This window comes from Bactrocera dorsalis, chromosome 3, assembly GCF_023373825.1.
Source record: "Bactrocera dorsalis isolate Fly_Bdor chromosome 3, ASM2337382v1, whole genome shotgun sequence".
Taxonomy (NCBI): domain Eukaryota; kingdom Metazoa; phylum Arthropoda; class Insecta; order Diptera; family Tephritidae; genus Bactrocera; species Bactrocera dorsalis.
This window is the reverse complement of record NC_064305.1, coordinates 264,559-291,458: the sequence shown is the minus strand read 5'-3', so window position 1 is coordinate 291,458 and position 26,900 is coordinate 264,559. Positions and strand designations below refer to the sequence as shown.

Sequence of the window (26,900 nt, the reverse complement as noted above, 5' to 3'; positions counted from 1 at the left end):
GGAACGATTTGTCAATGCCGCTACATTTTCAAGGGATTGCGGCACTCGGCGTGCTATAAGTACACTTGCACATAAATATGCTTGGACGCTAGCTGGCGTGTACTTAAAGATTTCGTACTCGGTCGCTGTCGGCTGCTCCATAAATTAGACATGTTGGGCTGGCGGCTGTCCAGTTGATGTGCTTCAAAAATCGAAATCATCTCTTCCATCTGTTCCTTTTGAACTTATTATTTGCTATTGAACTCAGCGCTGATTTCGTTAATTGTGATTGTTTGGAAACATTATTGTGTTATGCGTTAATTAGATTTGCGCAAAAGCTGCAGCTTTTCAAGTAAAAGGCAAAAGAGTATGCTCCATATTTGTATTGTGTGTTAATTCCAAATATGGACACATAGAAATGGTGTGTGCTTCATGCACCGGCTCATTCCGAAAATACACTGCCTTGGTGGCAGTTTCTCATTTTTTTTTGTTGTTTGCACGTGTCTAAAATTGCCGAAAAACAACCAGTATGTAGAACAAAAGCTTCAGGTATCCGCAAATATGCAAAATGTGTGATAGAAATTCTCTTTGGCGCAAATGTACACTCAGCCTTTATGCGCTCATTTGTTTACGAATTTCCTCCTTAGCATAATTTCGCATATTTTCCGCACAACTATGGCAACCACACAAGAGTTGTTATTTATGTGAAATGTTTGGCGATTTGTTAAATTCAACTATGCATTTGCGTCCACATTTGCTTAAATTATTAGCTTAGAGAGGCCTAGGGGGTCGTGTGTGTGTATGTGAGTGAGAGCTATTTGTTAGGGCTTTCGGCTGGATGGAGGAAATTTAAAATTTGCTTTTGTTTTTGATGGCTTTGTTTTCCGCAATATGCAAAATTCAAAAGATGTTTAACCGTGTTTGTTCTTTATCTTTCTCATGACACTTATTATAATATTATAGTAATTTCAGTGACAACTCTGGAAAACGAATACGATGGAAACAATCAGGGCTTTAAAGTTTTAATAAGTACGTAAATATTTTGGAAACTGTTGGAGGAAAGAACTTTTAAATCTGTTATATGATCCATAGCTACCAAAGGAGTCCAGATATGTGTATTAGCCCTTAACAGTTCGGACTTAAGCTTCATTCATTAGTTTAAAGCCTTGGATTATCCTTTTAAGACTTCAAAACGAAGTTACAAGCTTCTTACTTTTTTCTTTCGTGGACAAATGGTCATAAGAGCAAATACATAAATAATATAAAAACTGGAAAAAGTGTAAGGAAATCAAAACTGTGAAAAATCGCTAATATAAAATTTTTCCTCGCAACTATTGGGCCGCAAATTGGCAAAGTTTTCTAGCCTTGCTGCTAAAAGGGCAGTTTGCAGTTACAAAGAGCCCCTTGTGCAGTTTCCATGCTAACTATTTGCTACTCGCATTACTGAGCTGAGCTGATTCTTTTCCTTTTTGTTTTTCAACATGAATTGACTTTACTAAGAATTTACTGCTTTTAGCGCACCGAAAAAGTTCGATTAAACTTTACTCCAATAAAATAATTTTCAAAGTCAACAATTTATTTTATTTCAGTTCATTGCGTTTACATAAAGGATTTTTACAAGTTTTTCAGGCATATTTTGCTACATAGAGGGTATGGAGAGGAATTGAAGCTCTTTTCGTTATTTTTTTATTTTTGAAATTTTATTTAATATACTTAACAGCCGCAAAGTAGATAAGTGAAGAGACAATCAAGCCAATGGTAAGGATAAGCAAATATAATCTATTTTGATTGAAAGTTGGCGACAGGACTGGTCATATTCTCGTTATTTCAAATATATCGTATTTTTCTCAAACATATACGCGCATATATACTAAATTCAATTTGGAATATCTACCCAGCCGCAAAGTCTTCACTACCGCACAGCTTCCAAGGCTCTGTGTTGATGTTATCTGCTGCACCGCAAAGGCGGCTAGGTTGTGGAAGCGAATGAATTGTGGAACTTACGCGCATGCGCTATTGTCATTGTCAAAAAGAGCGCCACTCAAGACAAATCATTCTTTGCGTAAAGCAAACAAAAATTTTTTGGAATCTATAAGAAGACCACCTGTGGATTTGGCATTTCATTCATGAAAACAAAACTCGCATATTTTTAACATTGACCTCAGGCTATGCTGGCGGCGAAATAGTAATATATTAAGTTCATGATGAAGGCGGTTAATTTGGATTTTCATTCTCCCAGCTGCGCAAGCTAACCAGTCATCGTTTGTCTTTAAAAGATAAATTCGTCTTCTTTTATCCTCAACAGATTCGAAGATTCAGTGTAAGAAGTAGAAAAGTTTTGTTTGGGCAACTCGTCTGTTTTTTTCGCTAAACTTTAAAAGATTTTTGATAGGTTAAAGTACTCTTAATAGTAACTTTTTTTCACCTTACAATTGGGATCCGCTCTTTGAGTCTTTCCCTTAGCGACTACAACAACACATATCTAAAAGCGATCCTACAGAAAAAAATATTTTCAAAATTGGCTTTAAAGGAAATATTTACCCAATAAAAGTTCTCCGCATGTTGTAGACAGCAACATTCCAAAGAGAAAAAAATCGCCTGGTTTACATGTGAGTGTTGCGTTAATTAAATATTAACTTGCTGGCACAGGCACTTAACTTGATAGCGTTGCCTTCAAAACACGATTTATACCACAGCTGCCATTTTCAGGTGAGTAAGATTCGACGACAAGAAAACTCAAGTAGACAAGAAATGTTTCGACATGACGCGTTCCTCATATAAATATGTATATATGTATAATAATACATAATATGTGTATGATGTGTATGTGTGATTGGCAGTTATGCTGCCGTCAGTTACTTGGTCGAGCTTCCACATCACTTTTTCTTCTGCCTCTCGGAGTAAACCAAAAAAGTGTGGGGACCACCTCCGCGCGTGCGATAGACTCTGTCACACGTCTTTCTTATAAAGCCAGAAATATACACGGCTTGCTTTGCTTAAAGCAATGCGACTAGAGGAAACTTATTTGATGACTATTGCAAGCTGATTTCGGAACCGTACTTTCAGTGTAGTAATGAGAACGTCGTAACACTAATCCTTTCTGCTATTAGATTTTTCTACTCCCCTTTATGTTCTCCTTTGCACTTTCCACTTGGCTATTGGTGCATTTTCATTCGCCTTTGTGATTGCCATCGACCGCATTAATTATTTGGCTTTGCCTCGCCACTCGCTTCCAACCAGAAACATTTAATTTTAACTCGAACGTTAGCAGTAGCAAAACGTAAAGCTTTCCTTAAAGCCTCAAAGCAAAGGAATTTAATGCCCAAAGTCTGAGCGTAGTTGATTGCAGTTGGAGAAACTTGTTTGAAAGAGCAATAGCATGAATTTTTGTAAACAAACGCATACACTGCACACATGTATACATTATTAAGACTAGCTATTAAGTGTTACTGCATGCGCATAACCTTAAAAATTAATTGATATGCGTTTTGTGCTTTGACTCGGCGACCACCGCCTTCATTAGTGAGCTAAAGTTGCTGTGAGTGCTTAGCTTAGTGGCTACATTTAACTTTCCTTTATGAGTTCACTTACATATACATATAATCCATAAACGATAATTTTTATTAGAATTTTGACTTCATGACTTCGCACTGATAAGGTCGCGGTGTGCTTTAGAGAACTGCTTGGGTTAGTGTATCAACTTTTCGCGTCTCTTAGGCATTCCGCGGATAATTTCATGCAGACGATTATTTCTTTAAAGAGGCTCGAAATTTAAGCTGCCTTTATACGCTTCAGCGCCTCAGCACTCAACGCGTTATCAGTATAAAATAAGTAAAATTACAAAAAAGTGATGGATGGACCGGCGAAAAGAATTACGTTTCGCATAATTTATTTATCATTTGCTTCCTACCGATTTCTGTTTAATAGTTGTTTTTGCCACTTTTTCTTTTACTACAGAAACGTGTTTAATGTGCGAAAACCTTTCTTCGCTATAAAAGCAGCAGACGGCTAAGATGGTGGTGAGTGAGTTAAAGGCAGGCCGTGAACTTCGGTTGTGACAGTTAAGCTTTGCTTCAATTTCTCACGTCTGCTCGAACGCGCACACATGCACACACACACATGGGTTTGATTGAGTGGCGAATTTTCGGCCCAGCCTGGTCCGTCAGCTGCGAGTTGTGCGCGTGAGGTAATAAATTTAGGGAAAAAGAGTAAATTCGTAAACTCAAAAACTTTCGCTGGTTCATTTAAATATTCATTTGAAATTATGGTTTAAAGTGCGGAAAATTCGCTTTAAGTTTGTAACTAAGTTTATCTAACAGTTAACTCCGTCTGTCCTTCACTTTTGCGCGTAAAGTCTTTAATTTTTTTTAATATTTTTGCGGTTTTGTGGGCATAAAATGCACTTTTTGGGTGCTGCCTGGCGTATAAGTAACCTGAAATCCATTTGCTGATCAACTCAATTTTTTCCCGAATTATATTTTGCCACTGCCATTGAATTAAATTACATAATGAGAGCTGTGTTTTGTAAAAATTATGAAATTGTTTGTGGTGTTTGGTTTCAAATTTAACATTGGAATTTCGTAAACTATTTGAGCAGCTGTAAAATCGCACTGGCGAGAGTGCTGCTACATCACACATACACACATGAGCTAATGACTCACACACACAGTTTTCACAGCAAGGAATATCCTTACGTTATATCGTTCCCTTGGTAATACACGCATGTATATATATATGTATATGTGTCTGCCTACGAATTCATGTGTATTTCAGTGTGTGGAAACACACAGCATTGTAAGCGCATATTTATGCGAAATTTAGGCAATAAAAATCACTGAAGTGTATACGGGCGGTAAATTCATTTGAGCGCAAGAATTCGGCAGTTTCCTTTAGAGCATATTTCAATAAATTCTTGATACGAAGACAAAGCAGCGGTCAATGCCTATTTGGCAAGACACATAGGTGAAACAAATATGGTTAGCAAAATAGGCTACGGATAGGTCGCTGTCTGTTAGAAGTTGACTCTCCCCCGAAACCCCTATATGTTTTGTGGCTACTTTTGTTGGAAAATTTTCAATTTTAAAATATATTTTTTATTTACGCAATTATAATACATTAAAGAAAGGGTGTGTGTTGTGCGGTATGCGGCAGTCAATGATTCTTGTTTGCCTAGGCGTATGAGTAACATTTTAATTGCCTCTGAATTGCCATTGTGCAAATTTCTGCACATTTCTGCTTTAATAAAATTCACAAAAGGCAACAATGCATGACTTACAATAGTGCGTATAAATGCGTGTAGATATGTGAGTAACCGGTGTACCGGTTAGTTAGCATGTGCTGCGCCTTGATTTAAGGCAGTTGAGTTTGTGAGCTGGAGCGGTAGCGAATGCTGAATTATTCGAGATGCAACTGACTTTATGGAGTCATACAACCAAATATACGGAGAATTAGGTAACCGAATTGCTAGTGTGAGAGACTTAATTGAGGGTCTGCTTAACATCAAGGGAACGTAAGCGGGGTAGCGCAGATGAAACATGAAATGTTCGTTAGAAAATTATTCGGCGTTCAACTAGTGTCTACTCTTGACCATTCGCTAGTCTTATATGCGATCTAAGTGCGCACGCGTATGTGTGCGGTGCGTAAGCATAAGTGAGTAGTGTGGGCAGTCTATTCTTAGCACGCTCGGCTGTTGATGGGCGCAGAGCGCAAACAAATCTGTATGGTTGAGGAGTTTTATGAGCTGCTGAGGGGGCAATAAAAGCACGCAGCTATTGGTGGAATTTTTTAGAAAGCCTTGTGCTCATAGCGGATTACACATTTTTACTGCAATTTGCAAATATTTCTCGCGAAGAGTAGCATTGCATTTGGCGTCACATGTGTTTCGTTATGTTTGCGCTGAAACCATTTAATGTTACTGGTAAAGGTGTTTTTGTGGCGCTTACACCACTGCGTATTTTTCAATTCATTTTTTCATTCAATTAATGGCAGTTGACCAACTAATCACAAAGTGCAATTTGTCATACGAATTATAAAGAGCTTGCAAAAAAAATCGACAAAGTAACCTTTCGTGTGAGGTTTTTTTCAATATGGAAATCAAAAATAGGCAAGGCTCTTCCACAAGTTTCTAATGTACTTGGACTTAAAACAACCTAATTTGGGCACAAACGTGGACTAAAAATATAATAAAATAATGTTTTTATAATTAAAACGTTGCGTGTATTTGGCAATTGCTAAAAGCGCCTATTTTCCTTTTATTCTCTTCCTTCTAGGGAATATGAATTATGTGACGCTCCTTTAACTTTAACCATTTTAGTAGTCAACCGCACGAGTTAAAATAATTGCTTAATTGTGAGTTTGTAATTTAAGTTTTTGGAAGACTCCAGTTGTTTGTCAAAGTTGCCCTTTTTAAGCATATTCCAAGCCATGCGAAACGGTGTAGGCATATACACATGAGCTCAGTTTGTTCTGTCAAAACAAATTGAAAAGTTTTTAACACATCACAAGGACTTTTGTGGCTTTTGCCTCTACTGATTTCAATGAAAGCGAAAAAAGACAAAAAGCATAATTGCGATAAATTGAAAAACTTTCCAAGTTACCTTTGCGGCATTGCACCGGCAACGGGCTATGTAAAAAGTTGGCTAATTAGCAAAAAGACTCGAGTATTGCAATGCTGTTTACTGTTTACTATGCTCTCAGCCCTAAATATGTTTATGTGTACTCATTTAGGTAGCTCATACGCCAAACTGGGGTATTGACACGATCTCAATGAACAATTGTGGGGTTCACCAATTCCGTGTCGTTTATGTGCACTTTCGAACTTCATGCTGTGAATACCTTTTGCTCCCCCAAAACGACTTTCAAACGTTGGAATTCATATTTAGAAATGTCAGCTTTTTGATTTAATTTAATAGGAGCTCGTAACGAATATAAAATATATATAATATATTTGGTATGAATAACAAATTAAAAATGTTTATATAATAATACAGTTGTCCGATTAATAGATTGTACTTAATAAATGTCTGCTTAATAGGGGGTCCATTTAATAGAGCTTTCACTGTATTTTTTATTTATAAACTGTTTTTACTATCCTATCTTCTAAGTTGGTTCGAACTGGTCAGAGTGTGCCAAATTTTGCTAAAATCGGTTCAGCAGTTTAGGAGTTCATCGCGGACAAACAACTTGACACGTAATTTTTATACATAAAGACAACATATTGAAATTTTTGTATGCGTGTTTGTGTGTTCCTGACATTGATTGAGAGAGGCAGAAAACGGTTTGAGGTAATGGCAAATGAATATTTCGAATTGTAGCTGTCTTTTATTCGTTCGTGCCGCTCTCGCTTTCAGTGCCGTCAACACTTCCGTTTCGAAAATCATTTGGCAAATCTCCAGCTGGTTTTGATAGAGAGCGTTGATCGCGTTGTGTGTTTGTGCTTACAATGGCGATTGAATCTGAATCCTGCCACGCAGTGAAGTCCGAAAGAAGAGAGGTCAAATATGGAACCACACAATAAGTTAATATGTAGGAGCGGATAAAATAGGTTTGAAGTTGGTTAGTTATAAAATTACAAAAAAAAATAATAATAATTTGTTGAGAATAAAAAAATTAGCAAAAATTTGAAATTAAGGAAATTTCATTGAAGACTTGTGGGCTTACTGCGTTGGCAATATTATTTAAAAATGCATAAATATGCTGCTTAATATAAGCAAGCAACACCTAATTAGTTAGCCATGTTATTAGAACTTTAAGATTTCCACCAAATTCGTAAAACAACATTTTTTGTGTCTTACTTTTAGGTTCTTAAGAACAAATTGAAACGGAAAGTCGAAACGGCGAATGATCCATGAACATTCCGACAGCAAATCTATGCAATTGGCACCTTTTCGGACTTCGTACGTTAGTCTGTATGATAGATGAGACTTAAGGTCTTTCTCCATGAAGTAATACTTAATTCGGCAGTTTCGTGCGAGAGATATGAGTTCGGAGTAGATTAAGTTTAGCGGATTAAAGTTCTGCACGTCGGCTGTCGATGCTTCCTTCTACTATAAAAAAAAGACTTCGTACGCTATGCGTATCTTACCAGCTTTCTCATATAAAGCTTAAGTCAAAAATATGTACGCAAATATTTGTTTCGCAAAATCTTGTTAAGAAGTGAATTACCATAACGGAATTGCATTTTTATTTTCGGCCAGAATTTACACACTTCTGCTTCTTTTTTCACTACGCTGCTTTCATTTGTTCCTTCTTTCCTGTTAATTATTCAACTGCACCAGAGAAAATATTGCCGTTAGGGCGGAGCAAGCAGCCAGCTCTTTATAGTAATCGCAACGAATTTCGGTGTGTCCAACTGCCTGACTGTGTCCGAATGTTACAGCAACATAAATCAGTTGTTGATTGCAGAAAAACAGCTCAACACGTAAACAGAACTCGCTACAAATTAACTCCGCATTAATATTTCGTCATTGTGCGCGAAGAAAATTTAAACAGAAACTCCGTAGTCATTCAGTTGTGAATAAAATTATTGAGCTTGATCGCACACCAACACCTTCGCATATACTAAATGAATGAAAATATGAAATAATCGAACTATCACATTGTCGGCGCTGCCGAGCATTTTTCTTTGCGAGATCCCGATTGCCATAGCAATTATTTTTGTCACGCATTAATGTTGAATAATTGGCTCCACGTACGCAACGCAATTACAACCTCAACAAGGACTATCAGCGCCGGAGATCTCTCACTGCCATTTATACCTGCGGGTTTTGTTTCACAATTTTTTCAATCGGTCAATGAAATCGCAAAAGCAATTCGTTTCACATCCAGTTGAGTAAGTTGCATTATGCATCGAATTTCGAATGCGAAAAGTTGTTATTATTGGCCGACTTTTGCAAGCCATTCGTGAATGCTTTATGTAATGCGAACAAAAGGGCTGGCCGATTGGCTGCTTATGGAATAATACAAGCGCGATATCCATAGCAATCACCGGCGACCGTCAATTTAGTCGACAATAAGATAATATTTAAACACACACTCGTTATTCATTTTAATTATAACTGTTCACCCGAATGCACTTGAATTGCTGCGTCGGCATGCCGTTGTGTGATAACGTGTAATGATTTGCATGCGCCTCCAAAACCTCTGTTCTTATGAGCAATACTTAAAATTTTTACTGTCCGACTATTTGTACAGGCACGCGAGGAAGCAACGGCAGTTACACGTCAACCGCACGGAGCTAGCCAAGTCCTCGGCTAATATCCCAGCAATGTATCAAACACAGCGCTCGCTGATGCTTCCACGCATCATTGGATATTTCAACGTACTCGCGATATTCTTGGGACTCACACGGTTTCGCATCGATTTCAAAGCACAGCGCGTGCTTCAATCCCGGCACGTTGCGCGCTTTGTGATTTGCGTAAATATTGCCTACTTGTTGGCCTTGCCGGTTTTCTACTTTTATGAGGCCATGTATACTTCTTCACAATTCGAAGAAAATTTGGTTTTCCTCACGGAATCGGCGAATATGTTCATTAGTATCGTTGCTGCGGCACTGTCGGTGCTAATGCGTGGTCGGCGAGAGGGCATACATTTGGAATTGGCGGAAACAATTATGGCACTTGACCGACGACACTTTCGGAGTATGTATGATGGCCAAAGGCCGGTGACTCATCGTTCGGATCATCTGTTGTACTTTAAAATGTTTACACTATGCCTGCAGACCGTTGTTCCTTTTTACGATTGGCTGACAGTCAGCGATGCGTTGGATGTTCCTGCGTTTCTGCAGACCTTCTACTATGTCTACTCGCAAAGCATACTGGCGATGGCCCTCTTCATGTACTACCACTGGTTGTGGGTGCTGCGGAAGCGCTTCTGTTATCTCAACTTGACCGTGATTGATTTGCTGCGTCGGCTGCAGCAGATGCCTATTGGAGGCACGCAACAGCGTTCGGTTATAGAAGCTACCACCATTTTGATTAAAATATCGCAAGTACATGCGCTGTTAAATAGGCTGCTGTCGCATCTAAACAGGGATTACAAAGTGCAGATTTTGGCTGTGTTGCTAAAGAATGTGATTGAGTGCATTTCGTTTGGGTATTATTTGACTTTGGGGTTGAGTGGCTCCATGGATTGGGAGTTCAATGTGGACACTTTATTGTTCCTTTCATATGCGATCATATTGTTCGTTGATCTGAATTCGATTTACTGGATTTCGCATATGATTACAGACGCACAGCAGCAAATGTCGGAAATAATGCGACGTTTCCAGCTGTTACCCTCGCTAGGTGAAGAATTCGATCAACAGGTGAGTATGTGCAGTTATTTTAATGATGATATTGACTGTGTGTGTTTTTAGTGTGAGCTCTTCGTCATGCAGCTGACGGGTCAGCAGATGGACAGCAAACTGGCTGGCATGTTTCAAATGAATCGCGAAAGAGCGTTGGCGTTTTGGGCGTATTCGTTGACTCAGATAATTGTACTGGTACAGTTCGACATTGGTTTACAATTACAACCATCGACGGACAATGCAGTCTTGAACAGATTGGATAAATTATTTCGTGTCAACGATGACGAAGAATAAGAGAGCTTAAAATACTTACAAGTTTCCGAGATAAATGAATAGGAATCGAGTTCTAATTTTAAAAGGAAAGAGTTTTTATTACTTATGAAAGGGAGATATGTACATATGTACAGGGTTTATTCGGAAAGTAATAGGACTGAGTCGATTTGAAACAACTTGTTGAATCAATCGTTTTCTTTAAATACTTTCAAAATAGGCTCCTTCTGTGTTGATGCAGCGCTGACACACACACATCTAGGTTGTAGGGCGGCTGCGGAAGCGTCGGGATGCCGGCCTTGGTTAGATGGCTGTTCACAAGAAGGGCGGTGTGAGCCGAGGCGTTGTCGTGGTGCAACTTCCAATAGGCTGCGTTGTCTTGTCGGACTCTATTGACCCTTCGTTTGAGTCAATAAAATGAGTACTTAGTCGACAGTCTGAGTTCAAAACTTTGCGTTTGTCGAAGTTGCAGGTCTCCCAGCACGGTCTTCATTAGCGACCTGTTCCCGGCCTTCCAGAAAGGCCTGACGCCACCGAAACGCACAACTTCTCTGTAGCAGATTTACCAATTTTCACGCAGAATTTAATCTCGTACCTCTGTTCTAACGAACGCTAAATTTTCGGCTTGCTCCACACACAGAAACACATCGCGCGAAAATGTTTGTCCTCACTCTCCAGGTGCTCGGAGACAACTGACCAGCCGCTCGTTCGTTAGCTAGGAACGCTCTCTATCGAATCCAGTCGGTGCGCGCACGCCCCGAAGTACAGTCGCGGCGAAAGAAAATCAGCACTATTACTTTCCGGTGAAACCCTGTGTATGCTATAACTTAGTAAGATATAAGAAGAACATTTCAAAAAGCAATGCAAAGCTCAATGGGTGGAAATATTTTTGTAAGTAATTTAAAGGTAAAGGAATATACATATTTGGGTTTTATGGTTTTTATTTGTGCTCGAAGTAATTCAAACTTAGCAGCCTACTGAAAGTATCCAGTACTGTATTTTCATTCGCATTCAGCATACGAAACTGATAATCGAACTGTATCATAATGAGAATATGCCTGAGGGTAAATTCCAACATTGCGAGTGAAGTCTGTAGCCTGAGTGGAAACATACCAGCGATGCTGACATTTTCGTTCTGAAGTTTTAATTGCAAGGCAAAGAGCTCGCACTGTAAAAAGAGAAAATATTCAACTAAAATCTACTTTCTTAATAGGGGTTCCAAGTCTCACCTGCTGCCCAATACCTTCATATGAAAGGGGTAATGTTTCAAACCGTCTCAGGAATTGCGATGTAGAGCGTTGAGCATTCGCTGTTGCCTCCGCTATCCAGTACAACAAAGACCCATCCACAAATAGCAACAAAGTAAATGCGCTAGCCAAAATTGTAGTGTGCATATCGAAGTGGATATAGAGATATTTCTTGTTCAATAAAAAAGCATAATAACCAAAAGTGATGCCATTTATCAGTTGTGTTAGGAGCCCAGCCAAAATTTGAACCTTGAAGCCAGCGGTGAGGCATGTAGCTAGTGTGCTCAGCTGTGTATGTATTTTGGAGATTTCCGCCAACTCTTTAACACCAAATATGTCCAACTGTTGTATTTCCAATGCGCCCTCACTGACCCCTTGCGACGGCTGCAGTGCATGGAGCAAATGGTTTAGATTGGTATTGAGCAAGGAGAACCGTCTTCGCAAAAGCCACATGAAGCAGAAATAGATGAAGAGCGAACCATTAAGCAAGTTGTATACATAACCATAGTATATAGCCAGGAGCAGATCTCTCAAGCTGAAGATGGGCGAGAACTGAATGGCGCCATAGAAAACACCGATTGCATGGAGCGAAAAAGTCAGCGTCTTGAAGTATAGAAAATAGTCTGAGTGTCGGTCTTTGTCATTGTCGCAAGGATACTTGTTGTAGTAGTCTTTGTCGAGTTTGAAAATAGCTTGAGCTATGCGAGCATAGTGAACCTCGTGCTTCCAACGGCGTAATACTGTAGTTGCTGCCGCTGTAAATGTGCAGATAATACCCACACAATCAGTGAAGTTGATCAGACTGTTTTCGACATGAGTTTTTTGCAGTGCGGTCGCCTGCTGTATGTAGACCACTGGCATGAGCAGAAGCGTCACCACATTCGCAAAGACAACATAAAAGCGAAGACAAAGTGGCCGATCTAAACGTTGTTTTTTCAAATTCAGCCTGAAACTCGCGATACCTAGGACTACGGCAACAATATTCACATAACTCAAAACTTTCTTTCGAAGCTTCGCGCGCTTAGCGGTCTGCATTCCAAGTGTTCCGTTAAATACCACCAAATGTACTGCAGTTGAACTGATGTAGCGTTCCTGTAACGGAGCGCATTATCACATCGTCAGCATCACAATTTATCGGAAAATAAATATAATTAATCTAAAGCCCGTTCATTGAAATGCAGTCTATAGGAATTTTTAATTGAGTACCTTCAAGGGTTTCGATACCATCACTCAATGGACTCATTAAGGCCAGTCCCCGCATGTACTCGGAATGTAGTGCAGCCATCAACTTATGCAGCATATATGTACATATGTAAATGCAATTTACCATAACTGTATTTTTCATTTTTGAAGGGAAAGCGGAATAAAGCATGACGCAAATGAAAAGTGTGAGTGAGTGTGAGTTCGAGTACTGTGGCTGGTCTTCGTCGCCAATATTCTTCTGAAGTTTTCGAGACAAAGATTAAGTTTGTAGTAATTAGATTTAAATGGACATTTTGCGTGGAAAATCCAGAAAAAATAAGATAATAAGACACTGCGAAGTGATTCCTGAGTAGCAAATCAACGAAATTTCTCTATAAACGGCATTCGCAAGGGCTTGATGGTTTACTTTAGTTTACGGCGTATCTACGTATATCTTAAATCCCTGTTACACATATAAACTTGACTTACTATTCATCGCTAAAATAAGTTTTACCAATTGAGGCACAGTCGGTGGTCGAACAAAGCACAAAATCAAGAAAGAATTGACACAAGAAAAAGAAGAGCCAATATGAGTCGACAATAAGTGAATTTGCAATGAGATTGCCTGCATTGCGGTTTGCTTGCTCGAGGTCTTATGTAGCCACTCTGCCTTTAAAAACTAATCATTTGGCGGTATTGTCAATCACCTTTCGGTTTTCAAAAGGGCTACAAAGTACTACCTGTAAGTAGTGCGAATGTTTGTCTATTTTAAAACTCAGATCGGCGATTATGCGGTTGTTGGGGTGAACAATGTGGATGCACTTCAATTTAATAAAGTGCTCGTAAAATTTTGCATTTATACGTGGGTGTTCATAGCAAACAACGTTAAGACACGTGTGCTTAAGTAAATGAGTAGATAAACAAAAATTCCTCTAAAAGCATTTCGTGGTTTAAGGTAGCCACTCACAAAAAATTTCTCTAGCTGCACTATGTTTAGTACTAAACTTATAAGTTATTGATAAGGGTCAGACTTATTTAAATTGCGAAAAACTTTTGGGAACAGATATTTTTGCGACTGCGACTGCTGAATGTAGGGCTGACTGATATGAAAGAAGTGAAATCCACCCGTGACACATAAGCACTATTAAATTGTGGAGGAAAATCTTTAATAATGCAAATATGACACATTCAAATAAGTAAAGGCGTAGAACAATAAATACAGACTTCAGACATTTTTAACCTGCCTGTCGCTTTGCCGGATCCACTATGTAATCGAATTGTATAAGTATGAGCGCGTGCATAACGGCGTTGCGTAAGACGGCGAGCGTGGCGCGGTGGTTCATATCGAACATGCCATAAATATTGATGCTGAATTTCGACAGCGCGGCATTCAAAGCGAAATCTGTGCACTGCAAATAAAATTACAATATAAATTTCCACCCAAATGAAAATGTAAATCCAATATCTTTATTGCACTTGCCAGTTGCTCGTACTCGGCACACATGTGCAGACGGTGCTGGTGGCGCTGGAGCAACGACAGCGCCTCACTGTGTCGCGCCACCAAAATTTCGCAGCAGTGATTTAATAAAAATACATCAAACGATTTAATGGCGAACAGCGCGAAGGACAATATGACAAACACTTTGCGGTTCGTCCAATTCGGCAAATTGATGAAGGCAATGTAAAAAGTGGCCGTGCTGCTGAAGAAGAAGATCAGTAGCATGACGGTAATGTGAAAGCGGTATATATTCACCATTTGCGCTGCAAGCGCCTGCAGCTTTCCGTGTACCTGCAATATCCGCCGCAATTCCCATAAGCAGTTGTGTGTTATCCGCACCATAGAGCCAGGAGGCGTTGCGCTGAGCCACCGCAAGCACCGTTGCAAAGAAATATTTAACACGTCATAGCGCCTAACGATATGCAACAGTGTGAGGTAGTAGACGAGTATAATTGTGTGCAGCGTATTCCATATTATGAAAAAGTATAGATTTAACAGATAATCGATTCGAGTCAGTGAACGCTTCTCCATTATCGTTGCGCTACCCAACACAAGCGTAATATTCTGCGAGAAAAGCGTGAAGAATTTGAGATAGAAAAGCCTGCTATAATTGACACTGGGCGCTTCTTGCCAATTTTCAAAATAAATCCTTTCCAAATGCTGCAGAGTTTGCACGATTCCACAATATTGCTGATCCTGGTGGTGGCGGATGATGAATGTGTAGATAATGACGAAGCTCTGCGCCACAACATTGAACCGCCCGATTGTCGCCAGCAGCGGTTTCTCCACGAAATCATCTAAGTACACAGTGCCATTTATATAGTAAAAGGGTAGCAGCAGCAGCAATGCGCCGTTTATGAAGAGACGATAGTAGCACAGCCAACGCGGCGATTGCAGACGCTTGCGACGAAAGTCAAAGTACAGCGAGGAAAAGCCGGTGGCCAACAGGTAATAATACCACACACGAAATATGAAAGCTTTAGCACCAGACATAACCGTGGCTACGAGCGCGTACGCAGCCAAGCGCATGACAGTTGAAAAAGCGACTGGTCATTGAACATTGAGGTAAGCGCGTGCTTGGCTCGGCAATGGATTGTTTGAACGTGTCATTTATCAAATCGAATATCAAAATACTTTATAATGCAATTGTGCACTTTGTAAAAAGCTATCGCGCGGATATGCATTAGAATTAGTTTACATGACATGTGGAAGAGGTTTTTGAGCAAAACAATCGAGTCAAGTATCAACTGCAACGATCGAGCAGGCGATCGGTTTGGTTGGTTGCTTTCACTTTGCGTTTTGCTCAGCCTTTGGAATGTGCAATGTTTTAAGAGATTTTTGAGAGAATTTCATACCGAGTTTGTAATAATTAAACCTTTGAATTCTCTTTACAGTAGAACACATTCTCGCATGAACTTTGATTAAAGTCTGGAAATAAGCATAATTGCCATTCAAACAATTATTTTATTTGAGCAAAAAAAAAATTCACTTATAATTATGAACTACGTGTTGTGTAGTAAGATTAGCGTTTTACACTCTCCGGAGAGAGACAGGGTTTCTTCAATTACAAGTTCACCATATTCACTTGAGAAGCATTTCTTCCAGACTTTCTTGATGTTCAATTAAAATTTTTATTCATGTTGAGGATTATATGGAACTGCAGCAGAGTGAGGCTATTGTAGGTGATTCGTTGCATGAGGAGCATCCAAGTCTGCTTGTTTATGGTCATCATGCCGCACAAGTCCAAATGGAAGCTTCTGTTGTTATTGCGTAGAAAACATTTTTCCACCTGAAATCCTAAGTAAGAATATATCGCATATCCTCCGAACTTCAGGACCACTCACCGTTTCCTCGAGTGCTTTGCATTGCACGTTCATTGCTGAAATACTGCCCAATTGATTGATGCATGCATAATACGTCTTTACCGTTATGTCACACATTAAGAAATCCAAATATATATTAAAGACCATGGCAAAGAAGTAAATCGTGCCAACAACTAATAAATGAAGCTCAGCTCTGTGGTCGAAAGTAAAAATGATGCCATAGTAGAGTTGCCGTTCCAGCGAAGTAATCTCATCCAAGAACACGGCAAGTGCCAAAAAGCCATAGTTCCGCATCAACACCCACGCCAGTTCAGACAGCTGCCAATGTGCCTCCAATATGCGATGCACATCGCCAGCCAACATGTTGAGGCGCCAGCGCTTGCCATGCCGCACGCTATCGCTCGTTTCCTGCAACAAATGCCTTATGTGCCATTGCACGTATTTCAGGCTATGACAAATAGACCATAAAAACCAAAAGAAATTGAATATCGTCAGACGGAGTATGGTCGTGGTTTGTAGCACCATCAACAAGAAATAACAGTTCGACCAAGTCCACTCAAACTCCGAGCCTTGTAGGAAAATCACCGCGGTTATAACGACGAGTATGCTCACATTTATAAACTTGGCATATAAGAGGCAATTCATGCGCCGTTCGATGAAAGCCACACGCGGCAACAGCGCTAGGTAGGTCTTCCGCAGACGTCGGTACTTGCAGAACACTTCGTAATTAACCAGGTCGATTTTTGGACGTTTCAGTATGATGTAGAGCACCGCCAAACTGCGTATGATATTTGTTATATAATCGATATTGGTCATCATGGGGTTCCATTGTATCGTGGAGGAGCGCTTCATGGCATTCCAAAAGATGAAAGGCAGCGATAGGATCGTCCACAGATTGGCCACCAAAGCTAACGCCTGCATCCACAGCTGTTGCTTGTAAGTGTCTGATGTGGCGTTGTAATTGAATGACGTCATGCCCAGCGTAATGGTGGCATAGTTGTAAAGGCGCTGGTACCAGAGCTTATGCATAATCATCGTGGCGCGTGAACTATGTCGTGTGCCTGCTTTCGAGTGCAACTGAAGCTCTATCTAACACTATTTACTGCGTGCGCGTTGAATTTTGGGCCACATTGGCGACGCAGTATTCGCCCCACGCACGGTGTTTTTAATGACATACATACTTACTAACGAGGTGTTGGCGTGCGATCCGGGTGATAAGATTTTAAGTGCCATCAACTGAGATGTGACGACCGACAAAATATATAGGCCTAATTATACAATATCGAAGGCGCACAAACTTTCTGAAGTATAAGCGCAACTAATTTGGAACCGTTGTTCATTTAAATCTGTATTGCTTTAATACCACAACACAAATAAATATAAGGTAGAAAAGCGATCAATACGTTTATTTCAATTTATTTAATCAGAAAACAAGTTTGCTTTAGAAACACACAGTTTGACATATACGAGCATTAATATAATCATTTGCCAGTTTTAAGTTAAATTTGGTGCCAAATACTTAAAATCAGCACGATTATTATGACTGTGGAATCAACATTTTGGCTCATACATCTATATAGTCATCACCAAACCGTAGCATCTGGTTAATATGCTCCAGTACGCCGCTTGAGCCCTTCGAATTTTTTCGCGCTTCAAAGTCGAATTGCACCAATATGACTATGTGGCGCGCGCAGAAGGCCCAAAGAGCCAGTGAAGTCTGCCGGTTCAATGAGAACATACCAGCGATGTTGATATTCATGTTTTGCTGTTTCAGCTGTAGAGCAAAACTTTCACACTGCAAGTAGAGCTTAACGCAAATTATAACTCTATTTAAAAAATTTTCATTACCTGTCGCTCAAAAGCGGAGCTCATCAATGGCAGCCCTTGGAAGCGTCGAAGTATTTGCCTGGTCGATTGGCAAGCAAACGTCGTAGCGTCCGCGCCCCAGTACAGTAAATTGATATCAATAAAAACAATCGTACTTGCCACCAATGACGTAATTATAGACGGCACACTCTGCGGCATATTTATGGAGTCACTTAGCGAGACCACAAAATAGTATCCGTACGATATGTTGTTTATCAAATATGTTAGTAACACCACAATGATTTGCCATCGATAGACCGAGTTCAGACGCAACAACATCGCGCTGAGTCGCGCATGCACCCCTTTTATTTCGCGCAGCTCCTCCGCTGCCAATGCACTAAACTGCTGTAGAGTGCAACTGTTTGGCGACAATACGCTAGCGGCGCTCTTATGCAACTTCTGCAGACTGTGCAGCAATTCCTTCAGACGGGCATTCAGGCGCCACATGCGCTTTCGCACCAGCCAGAGCATATAGAAAAACAAGAACAATACTGCATTCAAAATACTCTCTATGAGACTTGTGTACAACGCCAGCATCCATACATAAACGTCCACCCGTATCGCCTGATTAAATATGCCAAAGATGGGAACAAATAGCTCAAGGCTGGTGGTGACCATTTTGAGTAATATGACCAAATCGGCTTGTTTCTCGATGCGTGCATTCATAGTCAATTTAGCAAAGTAGGTTCTGTCCAGTTTGAAAATATCTTGCGATATCTCCATGTAGATGCGCTCTCGGCGGCAGCGGCTTAATACCGTAAACACAACAACTGTGTAAACGATCAGCAGATTGACCAAATCGGTGAAGGCGAGTAAATTATTTTTGAAATTCGCGGTTATATATTTGATGGATATTGCATGAGCACACGGCAGCAGCACCACTGTGATGATATTGGCAATCACAACATAGAAATCTATGATTCTCGATTCGTAAATCTTCTGGCTGTCATAATCAATGCGAAGTCTGGTGAATCCGAGAAAAACAGCGGTATAGTTCATGTATTGCAAACAAATTGTAATAATTTTTGACATTTTAATTTATCAAGCGAAGTGCAGCCGATTGAATGCCGTTAGCGACTGCTGCCATACCGTAATTGGTTTGCCAACTCCACGAAGCAGCAGATAGCTATCGCAACTCATCCCCAAGGCACTCAATTAAATCAATTAAATGCTTGTAAAATATCCATTGTACGCTAAAATGAGGCCTCAGTGGCATATTCATATTCTATTTACATATGAAGTCGGTTCAGCAAGTACTTAGCTTACCAAAGAGACATGTGAAACGAGGAGCTTAATAAATTGGTGGTAAGCCCAAAACGCTTGGTCGATCGATGAGGATCTGGTGACTCTCCCTTGTAGCAACACGAATATCTGTCCAAATTAGATGCATAGATTCTGAATGAACTCTACGACCGAACCTAATCTCCATTAGCTCTATACATTTAACCCAGCGATGTTCCACCTTCTTTAATCCATCGAAAAGATATAATTTATGACTGTGTTGTGAAAAATAAAAACTGTGTTTCTGCACACCGATGCCGATTCACCACACAATTCGGAATGGCAGAAACAAGTCCTTTGGATAAATTCCAAAGAAATTGAAGGAGAAGAGTCTTTTTGATCTTTTATTTTACTGTGTGGTTTTGTTTAAATTTTAAGTAGGTTATAAAGAATTGAATTTAACTCAAAAGGAAAGTTCAGTTTGAAAAATCGTATAAGAGACTTCTCGTCACTTCGAAAGGGGCTAACTTAAACTTTACCAAATCGAAACATATCAACAAGGGAGTTTATTGTGATACTCGAACTAGCTCCAGATATACGCGACTCGTAATCAAACTGCACTAGAATGATTATGTGCCGTAACATAAAGGCCCCCATAGCCAAAGATGTCTGCCGATTCAGCGAAAACATGCCACCTATTCGCATTTCTGTTTCCTGTTGGCAAAGTTGCAGGCAAAACAGTTCACACTGTAATATAAACGATTAAAAATTATGAGAAGATATTGACAGTGTGCTTGGCATACCTGCCGCTCGAGATTTTGGCTCGTAAATGGCAACGTCCGATAACGTTGCAGTATGTGCGCCGTTTCCTGTAAAGCATGTGTGGTAGAATGTGAGATCCAATAAAGCAAATTTATGTCCAGAAGCGCTAAAAATGCGGTTGACAAATTCGCCACCCATAGGAATGGGCTTTTAATCGTGTCTATCATACTGTTCGCCACTAAATGTAGGAAGTACCAGTACGAAACATTTGTGACTATATATCTGAGTACCTCGCCGATAACTTGACACTTGAACGTATTGTTAAGACGTACAACCAATCTGGACAGACGTCCATGCACTTTCGCCAGTTCACCCAAATCGCTAGTAGTAGCGAAAACTAGTCGTTTTAGAGACACACAATTGCCATGTAGCCGACCTCTGGAGCACCTATGCATACTCTCCAAGGACGTCCGCAACTTTTCAAGATTTGTATTTAACACACACACTCGATATTGTATTTCCAACGTTTGAATCAAATATAAATTGAGAGTACCATTGCACATGGCTATAATAAAGCTGAAGTAAAATGCTATTAACAACGCTTTCATATCGATTTTCTTCCTTGCTTGTAAGGTGCCAACAAAAGGCCAAATCGTATAGAATAATGAAGTCAACATTTTCGTAAAATATTTGTGATTCGAGCAACGCTGCATTTCCACCATCGTCGGTAGTGCACGAAAGTATGCTCTATCTAGAGCGAAGATCTCCTTCAGTAATCCAATGTAAGCCATTTCTCGGATATAGCGTGATAATATACTAAAAGCTACGACGCTAAAAATTATTGCCAGATTCACGATATCGGTAAGTATCAATAAGTTGTTTGTGAAGTCCCCAGTTACGTCTGTCACAATGTAGAAGTAGAGAAAAGGCAACGAAACCGCAGTTAAAATGTTTATGATCAGAACGTAGACAGTCATTAAGAGCGAACTCTTAATTGTCTGCGTATGAAAATCCACCTTAACTCTGGTAATACCACAAATAATACCCAAATAATTGGCAAATTCTTGTAACCAACGACTTATTGCAACAGCTTTGCCTTGGCGATTTTCCATTTTTTTATTATTCGTCTTCAATTCTCAGCACACGTTAGTCCTGTTCAACGTTCTCTTTATATCTAACGTATTTGGATTAAAGTCAGGAAAGTAGAACAAACAAAATGTCATTTTTGTCGCACAATGCTTGTGCTAATACACTGAGAGAAAAGAAAGGAGTTTAAAAAAAACGCAGATATCCCCTGTCGACCGCAAATACATCTGATGATAGCGTATTCATAACATATCGACCATGTAGTGGCGCTCGTGGTGTCAATCAGTTGCATAATGAGGGGATCATGAATGTAGAGCTAAAGCTACATTTAAAGTTAATCTCGATAAATAAGTAATGGGGATCTCAAGTAAAATCATTTCTATTTCTTTCAGAAAGTAAATAGTACATATAATATACATCTTCTTCTTCTTTACTGGCGTAAAACGTCGAACGACATGACATGGCTTTCCTGTGTTGTGTTGTGTTCCCAATTTCCCGCAGTGTCCATTAGGCTATACACTTTGGTTTCTGTTAAATCTTTTTTTGTAAATTATAATCAAAATTATATTACTAATACTCTTTCAATATAACGGTATACATACACAAATACACGCTATTTCGTTCAGACATTAATTAATGCTGATAGGAAGGCTCCACCGCCATCTTCAGTTGTCGTTGCGATACGCATCGCGGTAGAGCTCATGCGCTGGCAATTCAAGTCATTTTAAGGCTAACTGCAAGACGCGGCTAGGCCGTAGCGTTAGTCTGAAAACATGCCTCAGTTTTTACGCTATTTTTACCGCTTTACTTATTATTACTCGCTCGCATTCGGTTTACTACGGTTCGAGTATGACTTTCACACATACAACATACGACCTACAACCCGTGTTGCAGCCTACGCGATACTAGTCAATCTGTTGATAGTTGCACTGATGCCGCAACAATTCAAGCTCGACGCTATGAACTTTACGCGCAACCCCAAGGCGCGCCAACTCTTTCAGTTTCTCTTGACGTCATTGTCCTTGACTCGCTCGGTGGCGTGTGTGTTCATTTTGGCAGTTTATTGGTGGCGACGTCACGATATAATCGCGCTCGTTATAGACTTTCAGCGTCTGTTTCGTATAAGAGTCAATTATATTTTACACTCGTCATTGTCGGTGCGTCGCTTTCGCTTTGCTTTATTGCGAAAATTATTGCTTGTTACTGTCACCGATTTGTCGCGCCTTGCGACGGCATGGCGCTCAGGCAGCTGGCGGGACCAGCAGCCTGTTATACTGGTGACAATTTACTTGGCAATACTCAACCAGGTGGTTAATCATTTCTTTTTCGGCATGTGCGTTTTGAATTTTCACTTAGAAGCGCTGAACGATGAGTTGCAGGACATAGTGGATGCTGCTACCATGTTGAGCGCACAGCGGCGTGTATGTCCTCAGAACTTTCCGCGGCGCTGTGCCAACCTCATCAATAAATTCAATGCTTTGATGGCGAGGCGCAGGCAATTGCAGCGCTTTGCCGATCGGTTGACTGCCATACTGGGTGTGCAGGCAGGCTGTGTTATATTCATATTGTATTGGTATAATGTCACCTTGGTATATTTGGTGTACTCTTTAATGAAACCAGAAGGGGTGTTGTCAGTGGCCATGCCCTTATGGTCCGTTGTACTCTTCCTAATCGCTGGTGCGGCGTACTGCGGTGACTTTTTGGAGGTTCTCATCGCCTTTCGACGTCTACGGAAGAATTTTTCGACATGTTTTTCAATAATGCAAACGCTCTCGGAAGTGTGGCAATTGAACAGATACTGGGAACGAAGTGTAAGTATGTAAATATTTTCATCTACTATTGTTATAAAATGTATTCTAACTGCAGTTGGAACAATTTTTCCTCCAAGAAGCTTGCCACTCATATCAACCGATGATTATGGGTCTATTCTCACTCAACGGACACGCTTTATTGGCGCAGTCAAATTCAACGATTTTAAGGTCAATAATTTTGGTGCAGTACGATTATAAAAATTTTTGAAAATAAGCTCATGGCAAATAAAAGTATTTAAGATATTTACCGACAATAGCAGTATTCTAATAAACAGTTCATAATTTGCTTCAGAAATAAACAAAGCGTTTTCTTTATTGGCGTAGAAAAATAAATAAATGTTTGCTTTAAATATCACTAGCTTAATTTGTAGCGAATTGCTATTAAAGGTACAGAAAGCTTCATTAGGTTTCATAAAGCTCATTAGGCTTCATAAAGCTTTCTGTGGCTTGTGTGCTTATTAAAGCTACAGAAAGCTTTCTGAAGCCTAATGAAGCTTTCTGTAGCTTTAAAGCTATATAGATTTCAACCGTAAGAACCACCATTGCAAAAAGTTGTTGCTTCTCGATAAAAGCTCCATTTCTGTAAACTTACAAAAGCTTCATGTGAGAGCGCACCGTGACTCTTAATGTTTATAGTTTCCGGTGTAAATATATATATATACAAACACGTTTGCGTAAATTTCCTATGTCCGAACATCGTAACTTGGAATGTGTGCATTATTTAGCGAGCCTAAACATGGAGGAACACGTTTTCGCGAAAGAATATTTATAAAGCTACAAGGAGATCGGAAACTATGATACAAATCACAAGAGTAGATAATTGACATTTAAATAAAGTTATACCTCCATGCGCTTAGAGGCACCGCAATCCTTTCCAGATATTTCATTGATTTCACTTCCAATTCACAAAGCCAAAAAAAGGAAGATTTACATAAGAAACGGTGCAAATAAAGGTCCCAACGGGTATGATAGCATTCGATTTTTAATGAAATACAACTACCATAAACCTTTTCAAGAAATACATCCACTATTGGCAATCATAGCAACGTGAAAGCGTTCAATTAAGGCCGCTGGCGTGGCTGGCATGCAACATGTGCGGCGGCAAATTGCGAAGCATTTATTCAATCGAAAGTAAATATGGGTCAGCAGACAATAATCTGGGTGTATCTTAGAGTTACTTAAACAATGCAATCAGCCGCGAAGAATTTGCATATGTCGTGCCTCGAGGCGAGGCATTGGTTGCCAGCCACAGGTCATCGGGCACGTGTAGAATGTAGCAGGTGGTGTGCCGCAACCAACTATTTCTGTGCTCGCGTGGCTTCGACAAATTGCAAGTATTTGGAAATTTTTCATTTTGTACAAATATCTCGAGAATATTCGCAGCCAAAGTGGGACCGGAAAGCGGATGCACAATTCACAATTTGTGTGCTGAGGGAAAATCGTTCGCATTGCTGCCCAGATTGAGGGTGTTGTCAAAGGTGCAGCGGATAATTGCAGCAAATTAAAGGACTGTGGTTTGATGAAAGTGCTTTGGCCGGCTTCAATTGCCCGTACGAGGGTGTAGGGCACTTAAGATTATTAAATAGTATATAAAGCCAAGCAAAAAATTGCCTGAAATATGTGTCATGGCGTCATGGCATCAACCGTTATTGAACACTCCCTAAAATCTGCTGAACTATGAAGCTGGTCTATTCAAATCACTTGCTGAGCGTTTTTTTCTTTGCTCAACTCATTTGTGAAGTAAGTACAAGTCCACATAAATTTGTAGAAAATAAATGGGAACCTGCGGCAATTTGCGTAATTACTCTATCGACAGTAAGCGTAAAATTAATCAATGGGTCAATTGACTAATTATAATAGGCGCTGGAAGAGAATGGGGGCATTTTAGATAAAGGAGCTTAATTTATAGAAATCATAATCAGAAATGTAGCTACGTTCCGATCTGAAATTCGCCATAGATGTCGACACTTATGTGTGGATCGCTCTAATACGAATCGGCATATTTTTTCGTATTTAACTCCAAATTGAGACTTTACACAAATAAATGCACGGAGAAAAGAAAGCTGGTATACACGCATAAAATACAACGATTTGGCTAAGCATTTACCCACTACTGCTATCTCCAGCTGCGTAGACAGGCAAGCCGCCTGTCTTGCGTATGACTCAAAGCCTTGACCTGCTTTCATTGCAGCCCGTTGACACCCCTTTTTCCTGGCATGCCTTGAACAAGCTTGAACTCTTCACATAGGATTTTCCCAGATCCATATTGTGAAAGTAGTACAAATAAACAAAGAAAAAACAACAAATCAAAATATAGTGAATTGGGCATATGAATAAAAATGTCGGTGACGTCGGTCGTTAGTTAATCTTTTGATTGTTGTAGTTAAATGATTCGACTTACCTTGAAATTTTGCGTGTGAATGCCGAAACTCTAACGCTCTTTGTAGGAAAAATTAAACGAAATAAAGTTACTTTTTCTACGTCTGTCGGTGGCACTGTGTAAGGATATGACTGAACCTTTCAAAACTTTTTTGAACTAGATTCTTGGCAGGCAATATCACACTTTCAAGCTAATTGTGAGTCGTAATATGACGACATACATAGTTCAGCGAATTAAGAGACGGCGGCTGCGCTGGCTAGGTCATGTCGTACGTATGGACGAAAACACTTCAGCTCTGAAAGTATTTGACGCAATACCCGCTGGGGGAAGCAGAGGAAGAAGAAGACCTCCGCTCCGTTTGAAAGACCAGATGGAGAAGGATCTGGCTTCACTTGGAAACTCCAATTGGCGCCACTTTGCGAAAAGAAGAAACGACTGGCGCGCTGTTGTTAACTCGGCTATAATCGCGTAAGCGGTGTCTACGCCAGTAAAGAAAGGTTCGATTTTTTAATGATTATTATATATATATTATTGAAATACTAATTTCTGTTACATAAGATGATTTTCAATCCTCGTGCGCCTTTCCAACAGGCCACATTCCATTTATACTTCTGCGACTGTTTTGTTGTATAATCTGGCAGGTTAATAACAATAACGGTAATTATTAACACCACCAAAAATGTGTCTTACAATTCATTAATTTTTGTTCAAGTAGTATAGCTATGTGGCGTGTGCGAGGAAGTAAATACACACAATTCACATTGTGTCACGAAATACGTACTCATATTTCTGTGGCTTTAGAAGCGCTCGCTTTGCCTTGGCACATTACTAACACCACACACAGGTTTGCTGATGTCCATTTTTCATTTCGGTCTTCACTGCGCTCTCCGGCTCGCCGGCTCGGCTTCAATCGTTATGTGATGAGGTATTTGTTGGCGACAAGCTAGGTAATTCACCAATTTTCCAGCTGACTGCATTAACTTCCTAGACGGCTACTCAAAACGCCAAACGCCCAACGCCCGGTGCGTGGGAGCGAAGGCAGCCAGCACAGGAAACGTGGCAAATATAACGCGTGTCAGCGGGCGAAGATTTTGTTGTCAAAAGTGCGAGTGACGGAAGTGTTTTCAAGGGGGACGCAAGGCGCACATGTCCAAGTACTATTTATCGTTATGTACTTACAGGTATACATACATGACACATTCGAGCATACACGTACTTACAGGTGTCAACCTGATAATATGACATTTCTGAGTTTCCATGTGTGAAGACCTTTGTTACCAGAGACTTAAAGCAGATCTACAGTGATCCTGCTCGCAAGGGCTGCTTGTGAAATTTTCAATAAATGAGCTTTATTCATAAAATTATCACCATACTTGGCGACGATTACTTTTGTGCGAATGCCAATGTAATCGGTTTTACAGCCAACGCACAGCAGGGCTTCAAACAGCCGGCCTTTTGTGGCACAACACTTTAAGCGAAGCACTGCGACA

General features: G+C 40.1%; 5 protein-coding genes across 5 annotated transcripts; 2 read left to right on the top strand and 3 right to left on the bottom strand.

The window, feature by feature from the left end:
- The first annotated feature begins 9,244 nt into the window (after positions 1–9,244).
- Positions 9,245–10,558, top strand: LOC105228212 (putative gustatory receptor 59d). The gene is made up of 2 exons (XM_011207929.2): positions 9,245–10,282; positions 10,334–10,558. Exons 1-2 carry the CDS (start codon positions 9,245–9,247, stop codon positions 10,556–10,558), a joined length of 1,263 nt encoding a protein of 420 aa, XP_011206231.2.
- A 3,640-nt stretch (positions 10,559–14,198) lies between these two features.
- Positions 14,199–15,454, bottom strand: LOC105228213 (putative gustatory receptor 22a). Its single transcript, XM_029551031.2, has 2 exons — positions 14,444–15,454; positions 14,199–14,372 (listed from the first exon to the last, which is right to left on the bottom strand). The coding sequence occupies exons 1-2, from the start codon at positions 15,452–15,454 to the stop codon at positions 14,199–14,201; spliced, it is 1,185 nt and encodes a 394-aa protein (XP_029406891.2).
- A 770-nt stretch (positions 15,455–16,224) lies between these two features.
- On the bottom strand, positions 16,225–17,313 carry LOC115066303 (putative gustatory receptor 59b). Its single transcript, XM_029551033.2, has one exon. It carries the CDS (start codon positions 17,311–17,313, stop codon positions 16,225–16,227), a length of 1,089 nt encoding a protein of 362 aa, XP_029406893.2.
- A 447-nt stretch (positions 17,314–17,760) lies between these two features.
- LOC115066305 (putative gustatory receptor 22c) lies at positions 17,761–19,305 on the bottom strand. Its single transcript, XM_029551050.2, has 2 exons — positions 18,133–19,305; positions 17,761–18,079 (listed from the first exon to the last, which is right to left on the bottom strand). Exons 1-2 carry the CDS (start codon positions 19,180–19,182, stop codon positions 17,849–17,851), a joined length of 1,281 nt encoding a protein of 426 aa, XP_029406910.2. The 5' UTR covers positions 19,183–19,305; the 3' UTR covers positions 17,761–17,848.
- Positions 19,306–21,803: 2,498 nt separating this feature from the next.
- Positions 21,804–23,264, top strand: LOC125777486 (putative gustatory receptor 36c). The gene has a single exon (XM_049452565.1). The coding sequence runs from the start codon at positions 21,993–21,995 to the stop codon at positions 23,040–23,042; it is 1,050 nt and encodes a 349-aa protein (XP_049308522.1). The 5' UTR covers positions 21,804–21,992; the 3' UTR covers positions 23,043–23,264.
- Positions 23,265–26,900: the final 3,636 nt, after the last annotated feature.

Excerpts from the sequence above, each read along its gene's own strand:
- LOC105228212 (XM_011207929.2), top strand. The coding sequence starts at position 9,245 with ATGTATCAAACACAGCGCTCGCTGATGCTTCCACGCATCATTGGATAT. Across the intron at positions 10,283-10,333 it reads GTGAAGAATTCGATCAACAG|TGTGAGCTCTTCGTCATGCA; the intron begins GTGAGTATGTGC and ends GTGTGTTTTTAG.
- LOC105228213 (XM_029551031.2), bottom strand. The coding sequence starts at position 15,454 with ATGTCTGGTGCTAAAGCTTTCATATTTCGTGTGTGGTATTATTACCTG. Across the intron at positions 14,373-14,443 it reads GTGCCGAGTACGAGCAACTG|TGCACAGATTTCGCTTTGAA; the intron begins GCAAGTGCAATA and ends TTTTATTTGCAG.
- LOC115066303 (XM_029551033.2), bottom strand. The coding sequence starts at position 17,313 with ATGCATAAGCTCTGGTACCAGCGCCTTTACAACTATGCCACCATTACG.
- LOC115066305 (XM_029551050.2), bottom strand. The coding sequence starts at position 19,182 with ATGTCAAAAATTATTACAATTTGTTTGCAATACATGAACTATACCGCT. Across the intron at positions 18,080-18,132 it reads GCTCCGCTTTTGAGCGACAG|TGTGAAAGTTTTGCTCTACA; the intron begins GTAATGAAAATT and ends CTCTACTTGCAG.
- LOC125777486 (XM_049452565.1), top strand. The coding sequence starts at position 21,993 with ATGCCTCAGTTTTTACGCTATTTTTACCGCTTTACTTATTATTACTCG.